Source organism: Acanthochromis polyacanthus, chromosome 10 (assembly GCF_021347895.1).
Source record: "Acanthochromis polyacanthus isolate Apoly-LR-REF ecotype Palm Island chromosome 10, KAUST_Apoly_ChrSc, whole genome shotgun sequence".
Lineage (NCBI taxonomy): Eukaryota > Metazoa > Chordata > Actinopteri > Pomacentridae > Acanthochromis > Acanthochromis polyacanthus.
This window is the reverse complement of record NC_067122.1, coordinates 9,588,283-9,601,289: the sequence shown is the minus strand read 5'-3', so window position 1 is coordinate 9,601,289 and position 13,007 is coordinate 9,588,283. Positions and strand designations below refer to the sequence as shown.

General features: G+C 41.8%; 1 protein-coding gene across 5 annotated transcripts in view; it reads right to left on the bottom strand.

Annotated features, from left to right (window-relative positions):
• The window catches only part of si:dkey-237h12.3 (teneurin-3), a 136,522-nt gene that overhangs the window by 11,159 nt on the left and 112,356 nt on the right, over nt 1-13,007 (bottom strand). For all 5 annotated transcript variants that reach the window (XM_022210825.2, XM_022210832.2, XM_022210840.2 and 2 more), the window contains 5 exons: nt 11,206-11,455; nt 9,364-9,384; nt 6,521-6,753; nt 4,620-4,774; nt 292-1,175 (listed from right to left, as the gene is read on the bottom strand). In XM_022210825.2, the coding sequence (XP_022066517.1) occupies nt 292-1,175; nt 4,620-4,774; nt 6,521-6,753; nt 9,364-9,384; nt 11,206-11,455 (1,543 nt within the window). The remainder of the gene's footprint in view (nt 1-291; nt 1,176-4,619; nt 4,775-6,520; nt 6,754-9,363; nt 9,385-11,205; nt 11,456-13,007) is intronic.

The following is a 13,007-nucleotide window of genomic DNA, read 5'->3' as shown; positions in this document are numbered from 1 at the left end:
GTTTGTTTAATAAGACTTTCAGCTGACAGACAGTTAATACTGCCTTTTCATCCACGAGAAGCGCCGAAAACCTTTTTATTCCTCCACATCACATTATCTGCCAGAGTGCAAAGCACTTCTGTTTACACAATTTGTATTAGTATGCAGAAAGTGGGAGGTGTTTTAATTTGTAGTGTGGGCCTCTTTCCAGATTCAGAAAGCTTAAATGAATTGCAACCTAAATCAGTCTGACTTTGGCAAATGATACAAAGATTTCCACAGAACGATGTCATCACTCACTATTATACTTACTCGTAGAAAGTTGTCCATCCAATCTCAGACGTCTTTGTAGCCAGCAGGCCGTTGTTGCCATGGTAAGTGAGCAGCACCAGCTCCTGACCCTGTGCTGTGAGAGTTTTCAGCCCGCCGTTGGTGCCCATGGTCAGCCAGATCACCTGGTTGTCAGGGGCGACGATACGTACCGGCATGCGATTGGGATCCCTGCGGATCCTCAGAGTGTTGCCGCTGCTGTCGGTGACGGCTGTAATGTCGTTCTCTGTGCTGTAGCTGAAAGTATATTTTAAGTCGCCGGTGAGCAAGCTCGCAGTGTGTTGGTGGGTGCCATTGCTGTCAAACATATACAGCTCCTGGGTGTCCGGGGAAGCCACCTCGTATGTACTGGCACCGGAAGTTGAAGTTGGCCCGTTTCTAGAGATGGCCCGGATGCGGATGTTGCCCAGGTCTGCCACGTAGAGTGTTCCATCTGGAGCTGCCACTAAAGAAGATGGAGCATTGAGCCTTGCATCCTTGGCATAGCCATCCCCTGTCTGGTAGCAGTCACAATTGGCATCATTCTTGCAATCGCAGTCAGAGGGAGCCCCGGCCAAATGCGTTATCTCACCATCCACAGAAACCTTCCGGATCCTGCTCATCTTCCTCTCATCTGTCTCTGCTATGTAGATGGCACCATGGTAAGATATGGCAATGGAAACAGCAGATTCTAGAGGGGTTAACTGTGCCCTTTGACCACCAGCCACTCCACGCTCCAGGCCGGCCAACGGGCAGTGGATAGGTCGGCCAGCTGCAATGCTTACTTGACCGTTCTCTGTGATTCGCAGCACTATGTTGTTGTCCAGGACATACAGAGAATTATCCATGGGGCTGACTGCTAGGTCTGTGGGCCACTCCAAAATAACCTGAAACACAGGAAACCATCAGTTTAGTGCAACTAATTACACCCCAGCCATTATGGAGAATGGCTAGATGCAACATTGTGTAAATACTGGTATAACAGTGCACATTTCCAGACAGTCTTTCCTTCTTGTTGCATCAAGAACGAAAAAAAAAAGCTAGAGATAAGTACAAAGCCTGGCTCCTTTTTCACCTCCACATAGCTTTCTGGCAGACGGTCGGTTTCAGAAAGTTACAGAAATGGTCTGACACACCAGCCCCTATTCTGATGTTAGAAATGAGTGAGGGGAAGGGCATTTCTGAAGCTATTGGACTGTGTGACAGGCAATTGTGATGGAGTATACTGGCCTCTTAAACTGAGTTATTGAGCCATATTTAGCACATAACAGTCACACATCCCACATTTCTATGTTTGGGATTGTCTAAACTCACTAAGCAGAGAAAAAGAATAGTGTAGTAACAAGCCACAAGTCAACAAGGAGCCATGAATACATCTGCATTGCAGTCACGTAATATATTCACCCCTTTAAGCTTGCCTTATTTTCACTCTACTCAGCGAGACAGTGTATTTTTCCAAAGATGGTGTCTTTGAAACAGCTAATTCTTTGTTTTACGGTGGATATTCTACTATAAATGCTAGTGATCGAGACAGGCGAGTGCAGAAATCAAGCACGTGGCCTTAAGTTGTCGTTCTTTCTGTTATTATCGTTTTCCAAACTTTAAATATACTAGATTTTTTCAAAGACTCAGGAGAAGCACAGTTGCTGCATATATCAGAACTTAGATTAGCTCATCTCTTCATTTTGTGTTGATCTCTGCAGTCTGTACATTTCTTTAATTTGCTGCTAGTGCTGATCCATCAATTTAAGGGACAATTTTGGCCACAGTGACTGCTACGATAATTTTCCCTCTGTCTCTCTCTCGCCTAAACAAGTTTTAAGATGCTGCTACTGAGATTTCATCCTAAGTGAAGCGCCCTGTGTTGATTACAGCAAAGCTTTCAAAAGAACCACAACTTTGCACTTCACACCTTCCTGCTTCATTTTGCCCTGGATGACCTGAGAAAGAACCTCTACAACGGGCGATCAATTAAATGTAGCAAATTGAATCAGAATTAAAAGACATTTTCACACATTGAAAATGATAGCAGTATTAACAATGTCCTGGAAAAATAATAAGTACATTTCACAATCCAAAGCTAAAGCTCTGGCCAAAAATTACAGTCTGCTTGTCAGAAATGTGTCAGTGAATAAAAAGCTTATTTGTAACAGCACAAATGACTGGTCTGGCCTTCCAATACATAAGCGTGTCATTAAAACTGTCAAAACACTCCTGAATTGTGCTTTTCCACAGGGTGATTAATAATAAAACACGCTGCCTTCAAGGCTGCCACGAGTTAAACTGCACTGAGCCGGTTCTCCAGCTTGGATGCCTGAGGATCACACAGTCTCGCCAACACCATGTCTTTATTGGCTGGTACCAAATGACTTGGTTAATTAGCAAAAAGTGACAAGCTTAATCCTTTGTCTTCATGTTCTCTTATGTTCACCCCCTTCATGTTCACCACCCACAAAACACTGATTACTTTCTCTTATTTTTTTGTGTGCGTAAAATATACTCATGTTGCCAACAACAGCCTTTCATTTCCTCTCTCGCTCTTATTTTTGTTTATGCTTTTCCAATATTATCTAACCTCTCAATAGGAAAAAATTTGTGATATCTGCTGTCGGGGTCATTTGGTTTTGACTGCTGTGATCCTCCGTCTCTAATTTTGAAGTGTTTTGTTTGTAGACTTGTAACTCTTTCTTTTGTAAGCTGATCTGCATTAAAACATTAGAAATCTAATTAAAATGTAAATTGGTTCGTTAAAAACAACAAGAAAAAGACTTTGGTGCACACCACACGCGAGGTGGGTGAAGCTGATCTCTCGGCAATTTTATTTTCAGCGGCTACACCACTTTAGAATTCACTTTCTGCAGGAGCAAGAGTAGAGAACATGGTGTGAATGCAGGTATTTCCTGACGATAAAAGCCTGTTTGAGGGGGGTCTTATTTTCTTTATTATTCATTTTAGGTCAGATTTTGAACATTCAAAGGAGGTAAATGAAGAGGGATATCAATATTTAAGCTCAGAAAGCAGCACATCTACTTTGGAAGAAGTGTTATTGGTATTGTAATTTCTCAACCTTTTGGATCAGGACAGGGCGCTGCTTTTATGTCACCTCCTTCACAGGCAGAAACTAAATTTTGTTGGACAAAGCCGGCCATCGCCAGGTACTGCCGGAGAAGCGGCTTTCTGTGCGGTGAGCCCTCTACCGAGTGCTGCTTCATTATCATGGATGGTGTAAGTGTCCTCATTCCTGAGAATTTCTAGTGGAACACTAAACAGTAATTCAGCTCCAGTCACATCAAAACAAGCCCCCCAAACTGAGTAATTATTCTTCCCTCCATATCATCTGCCGTGACCTGAAAACTCATCTCTTCAATAAACACTTCATGTCTCCACTTTCTGCAAAATCACATCCTTTTCCCCAGCACATATTTTCCTGCTGTACTTTCAGAGAAAATGCTCTGCGCTTGTTGGGTTGAGAGCGAAAAATAAATAAATAAAGCATAAAGCCTTTTCCTCTATCTCAGCTGTCTCTTTACCAAGCGGACTAATGTTGTATGAATTCAGGATTATTCCTCTAATGGCACAGTTTCTGTCACTAAGACCTGTTAAATGGCTATTTAGCATTTATTTACCCAGGAAATTTGCACCAGGACAAAAAAAAAAATCCTTTCAAGAATGTCCTTGCAAAGATTGGCAGCAATAACAATGTTGCTGACTAACAACATCAAGGAGATGACACTCAGAAGATCAGAAATAAACAAAAATGGGATTATAAAACTGTGAATACAATTGTCAATAAGAATAATTTCAGCGGTCACATTAGTGAAAAATGAGACACAACCCAACAGGCAATCCAGACCCATCAACATAAATAAGTAATGCTATCAAATAATAAATGAATTACATTAAAACATCCATATTCTAATCTGCTACCAAATATCAGCAGCCAGAAGACAGCAAGCAGATTTTGCAGCAATGATTTAAATTCCCAGGAAGAGACCAGTTTTTGCAATTTATTTCAAATTTAATTGCGGAAGGATCCAGGCAGAGCAGGCGGCATGTGAAAAAGCTCTTTCACCTGACAGTTTGGGGGTTCTTAATAATAATATACACGGTGAGGTGAAATTAGAAAAAAAAATAATGTGGCTCTCGCTTGAAAATCATTTGCTGTGCCTCGTTTACTAGTGTGCACAGTTCCACAGCCCTGCATGACAATGATGAGTGACCAAAATGAAAGCGGGTTAGAGGGGTGGGGGCACAAGGTGGCACTGTGACACACTCTGCGAGAGCATACCGGCTGAGCTAACAACCGTCTGGCACTCCAGTGTTGAAGTCACCTGATTGATGTCCATGCTGTTGTCACAGGTCAGGGGGCGCGCCGATGTCAGGTCGTTGGAGCCGAGGAAAGTGGAGAGGATGCCGTTCTGGTCCACCTTTCTGATCGTGGTACCGTCAACGAAGTAAATCAGCCCGTTCTTATCCACGGCTATGCCTGTTGAAACCAGGTGAGATGGGGTGGGGGTGGGGGTGGGAGGTGGGGGGGAAGTGGAGAAAAGAGGTTAAAGTAAAAAAGCTTGTGATAACAGGAAAACATGGGAGCTATGCTGCATCCTTGCTTGCATGACTCAGTGGACGGAACATGATGGATACATGTGTCAAGCTTGCCTTCCCATTATTCAGGTCACTGCAAAAAGCACAGCCATCAATAATTCACAGGCTGCTTTTCTGGTATTAAATAATTTCTCAGGCAGAAGTGGGAAAGGCTGTATTCATACGGTATATATGCACTCGCCTTGTCTTGTACCCCTCCCGTCTAAAAAGGACCTCGGTAGGTGGGAGCGTCAATGAGTGGTGCTTTCAGGAGCTTTTTTGACATTGGCAATCATCAACAATCAGCACACCGTTTGGGAAATAAATAAGCGAGGGAATGAAAATGACAGAGTTGGACAGTTTTGGATGAAAGAGGTGAGAGACAGGCAGTTGCCTTGGTGACAACTGTGGACTAAATTGTCTCGGTGATTGAGTGTCAACTCAGAGTTGTAAGTTGCAGCCAAGCCAGTGAGGAGTTGCAATAACCATTTGTCCCAAACTGAGAAAATACATTACCAGGCCATGCCAGTCTGCACATCACTCTATGTGTCACCGTTCTGCTTAATAGACACCGGCACATATGGGATTTCAGTCATACCTACAAATGCAAGGAGGCTGCGTTTCATTCTGCACACTGGTTTTCAGCATGTAGAGTTTAACATTAAGAGCTGCTGATCTCAATGGCGTGTGAGCATAGCGGATAATTGTTCTTTAATTTTTGGAGGAATTCAAATGCTCTGAATATGTTATAACTTGGCTTTCACCTGCTGAGTATGATTTCTCTTTCATTGAAGTCTTAAAAAGCTTCTACGGAAGGTGAGTGGTTTGGTTTGACCTGTGGCTAGATTCTGCACAAGACTGCTTTCTGCTAAAACATTGACGAGCCGAGGGAGCCACGGTGAATCCTTGGGAGCTGGCTATTTGACAGTCTGAGATTCGCAGACAGATGAAAAGTGTCACATTTGAGCAGAGTTCAGCAAATGTCTGAGGGGAGAAGAAAAAAAAAAAGGAGCCATCTGCTGTTTCTTCTCTGGTCTCGGCTTCCACCCACTCCATCATTAGAGTCGCTCCCTCAGATTGCCTTCACTCAAGCCTTTATCACTCAGCTGAAGCTGAGCTATTGCAGTTGGCATTCAAAGTGGGCAACAACTAATGCGAAACAATTCATCCCGGCCTTTTCTTCCAAAAGAATTCATGGAAAAGTGAGCAATCACGCCACAAATGACCATGTGCTATTTGAATGTGGACAACAGCTTGTGCACAGCAGGTACAGACTTTTGAGTAGCTGCTAGCTGAAGCTTTAAAAGCCTGAAGACTTTACTTACTTTTTACTGGAGCGGTTTGGGAAAAATTGTTACGAATTAATACTTTTTCCAAGGATTTTTGTAGGAATACTCAAAACAACTTTCTGGTTAGGAGCATCAGCCAAACTAATGTTTTCCTGAGCTGAAAGTCCAGTCTACTTTTTACTTTCAACACATGAACCACGACCAAAATTCGCTCATTAATATCAGCAGGTGAGTAGTTGGCAGGGAGCCCAAAGCACACATAAATTTACATCCAGCAGTTGCCACACTGAATGAGAAACCCATCACCGTGGACCGCCCCTCCATTTGAGTACAACATCTTCATTAGTTTTAAACGATACCTTTGGGTCCAGTTAGAGAGGCCTCTGGAGCTTTGCCTCCGTCGCCACAGTGGTTCTCATCAAAAGGTAGACAGTGTTCGCCGGTTCCTGCTACCACCTCTGCGTTCGACTGCAGATCCTTGGTCCCCGTCAGAGTTTTCGGGCGGTAGATCCTCCGGGAGTTTGTGTCTGACACATACAGCTGACCAGTCACCGGATCAGTCGCCAGGTAATACCGGTGCGCCGGGTTGTTACTGTGTTCAGGACGACAACTCAGTTGTAATTGCAGACAGTGCTTTTCTTTAAAAGCCCTCTTTTTTTCATACAATGCAGCCAGAGTGTCTTTTAATGGTGCTACTTTACCCCTAAAATGTGATCTAATGCATCTATCTCTTAAATACCAGAAACTGTCTGTAAAACCCAACTGACCCTGATGGAATTTAGCCTGATTTTCCTTTTGGAAATGAAACAAAACAAAAAAAAGAACATTAAGAATGTTCCATTATGTAGATCGAAGAGATTCCATTATGTTTCTCCAGAGAGGTAACATTGCCGTCAGTATGGATTAGACTTTTAAAGTTGTCTGGAAAGGAGACACTTCTCAGAGATAAAAAAGGTCTCTGGACATTCAACGAGGTTTTAAAAATAATAATAGCAAGCCCTACATCCTATCACACATCCCCTCAAAAGCAAATTAGCAAACCCATTTCAGACTCGTGTAATTGTTAAATTACATCTAAAGTGACAAAGTTAATACGAACATTCAGGCTCAGGTTATCTTCTTAGTATTTAAGCTGCCGTTAAGAACATTATTTTCTAAAACACACACCATTAATTGGTAATTACGTGTAACTTGTATTTTCTGCCCAGTTGCGGCTTAAAGTAAAAACCTTATTATCAGCTCAAAATTAGTAGAAACCTTGTCATGTAAGTGGATAATGAACCAAACTAGAAAATAACATCTATTTTAAATGAGAGAAACTGTGAAGAATTTCCATAGCAGGCAAAAAGGGCCAAGCTTCTAAGGATGAAAGTGTGAGAAAACAGACAAGGTTGAAAAGATGGAAGCCAAACAAAATCTAACAGGATACCACTGCAGCGGGGTTCCAGCTTACAAAGCACAAATGACAATTCATGTGCGTGATCATTTCATTTGTTATCACTCCCCTGTGGGGAGAAGCTTTTGGAAATTACAGAAATGACTGGCTTGTGTTAACAAAGTGCAACAACTAATGGCACCGGATTCTGCTTATTTGCATTCCTGTAACTGTCACATAATGAATATAACTCCTCATGGATCACAGAGAGAACATGGCGAGGGTTATGAATCAAAAGACTTACCAACACGAGTGACTGATATTTATATATTTTTAAAAAAGTCAATTAAAGTATGATCTCATGTGCCACTTGCATCTCAATAAACCAGATATTTAAGAACTTCTGAATTAAGGCAGAGTTGATACATAGCAGGTGCTTAAGTATCATTAAAGAGCTCAAAACAGACGCACTTAACATGAAAAATAGCTTGTTTTACAGTGCAGTCGTAAACACGGCTTCGCTGCTTGTACTCCAGCTTAATGGTACCTCACTCAATAGTGGTTGGCTTCGGAAGTGGATAATGTGACGGCAAAATAAATGTGGCAATGAAACATCTTTGTAAAATGATAAAGATGGAGTCATAAAACTTGACAGCTATTATGAGTCAAAGTAAATGCCCAAAATGGGTGGCTGCTATCAAGTTCCTATAAAGAATTCAGTGAGTCTAGCATTAGTAACCCTTTCTTTTACAGTCAACCTGCAGGGGGTGGACATAATAAATGAGACACCTGTGTGGTGTTATACAGTCCAATGAAGCAGTCACCCAATACTTATTACCACTGTGAAGCTTCTAATGTTGAGACAGATGTATGTAACTTTTACTATATACATACATGTTTTTACTATCATGTGGTTTTGCTTATCATTTAAACACAAGAAACATGACAAATCTCAACAAAAAGTAAACTACTACCACTTGAGTAGGCGTTTTCATGCGACATTTTTCTCCCACTCCATCTCCAGATCTTGAACATACCTGGCTCAGGTGCGAGCACAGGTGCTAGTTACCTCCTCATTAGGCAATCACAGCATCCTGGTAGCTGGCATTACTCTGCAGGCAATCACAAACCCCCAACTGATCCAGAAATCAGCAGCCATCTTGATAACAGGCGTTCGCATGCCAGGCTGCCTCCCTTCACTGGCCTCCTGTAGCAGCTCGCTTTTATTTTTAATGTACCAATCTTTTTAGATTAATACTTCATTAATTAAATATTGCATTATTTGTGCAAATCTGAATCCCACCTAGAGTGGGGTATCAACAGATGAATGAGCCCGTCGTCACACCAGAGGCTTTGTTTGGACAGCCAGCTTAATAAACTTTCTCCGGTTTACTCTCTGGAGCACCTCTGGCACGGCCAACTGAATCACTGGGGCAACCTAATTGCCACCAATGTGCATCTTCACTTACTACAGCGCTGTTGCCTTAGTCATGAATACAAAGCAGTTTTGTAAGCCCCTCTGGATGAGAACATCTGCCAAACATCATCACCGGAAATGTAATTATAAGCTTCACAGTGATGACTGTTTATTGTGGCACCTGGCATTGGACTGCATTACGTAGGTGTTGATTGTACATTTTTATGTGAGCAGCGCTTTCGTTTCTGTTTACACATCATGCAGTGAGGCCGTAATTGGTTATAGTTAGAGTCACACATGGTGATGCGCACAGGTGTTAAAGTCGACTGTAAAAGGGAGAGTTATTTATAAAAAAAAGGATGACGTACAGGAAGAAGACAACAACACATACACTTAGAAATCATACCTACCTGTGTCTAAAGTCTTTATTTCTGTGAAAGAGTATAGAGGAAGCAGAAAAAGAGGAAAAAGAATAAAGATAATGAAACTGATACATCTCAAGGAGGTACTTTCACTTTCTTTTTTTTGTACTTTTTCATTTTCAAAGTTGTTGCATGCCCAATTAGATTCTTCTTTTCTTTCTCTCGTAAGAACAACTTGTAAGCTTGACTTGATTTTTTGCCAAAAGCCTTTAATCATTTTTGGCATTCCTCACTGAACCCATGGAGTCATCAAAAGCTAGTGCTAAAAAAAAGAGCTAAAAAGCCTTATTTTTTTTTTCACAGAATCTCATGAAGAGAAACAAACAGCCAGAATTCAGAAAGTCAAAGTAGCCCCCTTAAAGCATCAACACAGACGCTCCAGAAAGTCACAGGCAAAGACGCTCCGGTTTTTGGCAGAAAGTGGAGTACATGCTGCAACCCACAGAGAGGAAAACATGGACTCCTGTGTTCAAAATGCCCCATCACTCATTACCACTGCTCTCCTTGATTTGACCACTCATACTGAAATATTGATTCTGCAACTTGCTACGCTGACCACTGAACCCAGAATCTAAATACAGACTTTATGCCAACAGCAGCAGTTAAAATAGGTTGAGGGAGTCCCAGAACTTCAGCCACTTGGGTCTTTGAATGTTTAAAAGAGACTAAGATCAAATACAAGATACGTTAACTGAGCTGCTTTCGTTTCTGCAAGCATGTTCTATTACACAGCCAGACTTCTTCTTCTACTCCACTCGTTTATATCTGTGTTGCAACTGCCATCTTCTGTGAACAGAAATTTTCCTTAGAGTGCTTTTTTTATGTCCGACTAAATTTAATAAAGCTAACGCAAGTCCTCAATGTAGTAGTTTGTGCTCCTCTCCTTGTAAACAGTGTAAATAGTTGCTCGGAGTCATAAACCATTTCTTAAACTATTATTTATCTAGCAAAGGTCTGCTGAGCATGCACGATCCTTTACAGCCGCACACTGCCTCCATTTCATACTGTTACACACTTTTCCAGCAACAGAGCCACACCGCACACGCTGATCCCTTTGCAGGTACATTAGCAGGTTTCTGGGGTAGATGGGAGTGCTTTTCAATCACTTCTCCATTTTAGATTTTCACCAAGCATCCACTCTTGTAATCCCGATATTAACTTACAAACCACTCGGCGTCCAGCTACCTGCCAACACTGTGGTGACCTACATCCTTTTAAGGCAGTTTTCATATGTTTGTCATGTATGCGTCTCGTGGAGGACGGTGGCCCAGTGTACATTTAATCAACATCTGCCACTTTGAAATAAGCCAACTGGCCGAATCGGAGTCATTGCTAACAGAAGCCAACTTGGCATGAGGGCGTAAATCATCCCAATTACACAGTGAAGACAGGATGTCTATCCTAATTATGGAGACGGATAGGGAAAAGATTTCAAATTTCTATGGGTAGGGGAAAGATGTGTGTGACTGACAGTCTGTCCACCACGTCGTTTCAATTTCTCTCTGCAAATTGAACACTAAATGTAGAAATGAAATGTGGGCTCTTGTATGTCTTTATGCTTTTGGGTTCGGTTAGAGTACGTAGCATGTTTTGTCTTGTCTTTAAAAATCAATAATACATCATTTGTATTTTTTTTAAACTAACACAAACACTAAAATGAAGTCTCTTTTGTCCTTTCATTTTGAGTTTATGTCCAGTAAGTCTTCATTCAAGGGTCAATTCTGACAACCTAAAATGGATCTAATTTGTTTCAGGGTCAGATGTAGCTGGATAATAAAGGTCAATGAACAAATGAGAAAAAAAATCCAAACAACGAGGCCTTGATCTCACCTGAGCTCCATGATACTTGTCACATTGCCAGATGGGTAGATGCGGCGGATGTAGTTGAAATCTCCGACGTACAGGCTCCCATCGATGCCCCACGCCAGAGCCACTGGGGCCAGCAGCTTGTTGCCCTGAGCCTGGCCGTTACAGCTGGGGCATGAGATGCTTCTGCGCCGTCCGTTCCCCATGACAGTGGAAATCACAGGGGGCTGGAGGGAGATGAACTGGTTCTCCCCGCTCCCTTTGTAAAGAATACCTGACAAACAAAACAGCAGCTATTTGCAAGTGCAATTGGTGTTTGTCGCTGCTAGCAGATAACTGCACTCATTATTCACTCTTTTTTTAAACCAGGAGGTCTCTTGAGATTGGGAGAGCATCGACAGACATCTACGACAGATCCAGATAAAATGCAAGCATAGAATAGTTGAAATGTAAATACATATATTCATTTAGGAGTGTAATAACAGTTCGACATTTTAGGACAATGTGTGTATTTGTTTCCTTGCAGACCGTTGGATGAGAAAATTGACACCACTCGTATGTCTTGCTGTAAAGTGGAGAACTGCAGCCAAGAGGCAATTATCTGAGCATAAACACTGGCATAAAATTACTTAGAAAAAAAAGTTAAAAGTGTTTAACACAGTGATGCCACTGTGTTTTTTCTCCAGCTTCGGGTACTTTTGTTAAGCTAATCACCTGATGACAACAGGTTTTACACATAGACATCAGTGTGTATTTCATAATTATGCATTGTTTATTTGCTGGCAATGAACAAATTCTCCAAAAATGATTTCCAAAATTGCCCATTAGCAAGTCGATTATATTCCAGAGGCGTAAAAGGTCTTTTGAGGTTAATATTTGTGTCATAAAAAGTGAGAAATTATTGTTTAAATGAGTTTGGCTCATGTTTTCCTCAGCAAAAACAATGATGTGATTTAACTAGATCAGGGAGTGAAGGCAACGAGCTGACCATCAGTTTAACTGATTTACACCAACGCTTCAGCGCTGTGCAATGCTTTACAACAGCGTCAGTGGCTTCCTGGAAGCCCTCCACAAGTATATTTTACGTAAAATGATGTTCTTTTAACTTGACAGGGAGTCTGTTTTTCCCCAAGTCTCAGAGAGGTGGTAAACATATAGTCCTGTGTACCTCCCCCTAAAACGGTGCATACATTTCACTGAGCACTACCCAAATTTGGTGAGTCACTACAGATTAATATTTTAACAAGAAGCAGATATAAATGGCTTTTTAGGGGCTGCTGATATAGTGGGACTCTCTTCAAAGGGGGTGAAAACACATCAAAGGGAAGAAGTACATGCTGGAAGCACTTAATTATTCACATCCAGTAACTTGTGTGAATTCACACTGCCTCTGTCCTAATTAGTGGATCTATGACACCAGTGAATGGCCACATAATGTCATTCTCCCACAGCGTTATACCATAAGCCATCGTAAACCTCGATGTATGTGAAATCAAGCATGCAGCTGAGCTGCTTGTCCCTTCTCTGATTAGTTCCTTTCATTGATTTAATTGATTGAAGGACGAATTCAAATGAAGGCACGGTCTGGCGAGACAGGACGATCTGACCAATCCGTCTTTTGTATCCGCGAGCATTATACATGAGCCTCTAACAAAGACAAATAGGTCCGTGGGAAGGCTTTATGTGTGACGCCATCAAACGCGCGACCTTGGGACTTTAATTGAACTGTGATCCATGCATCTGCTCACTGAACGAAACATACAGTGTGATGAAAACGATCAGTGAGCCGAAAGGTTGACACTGCACCCAGAAACGCAGCTACAAAT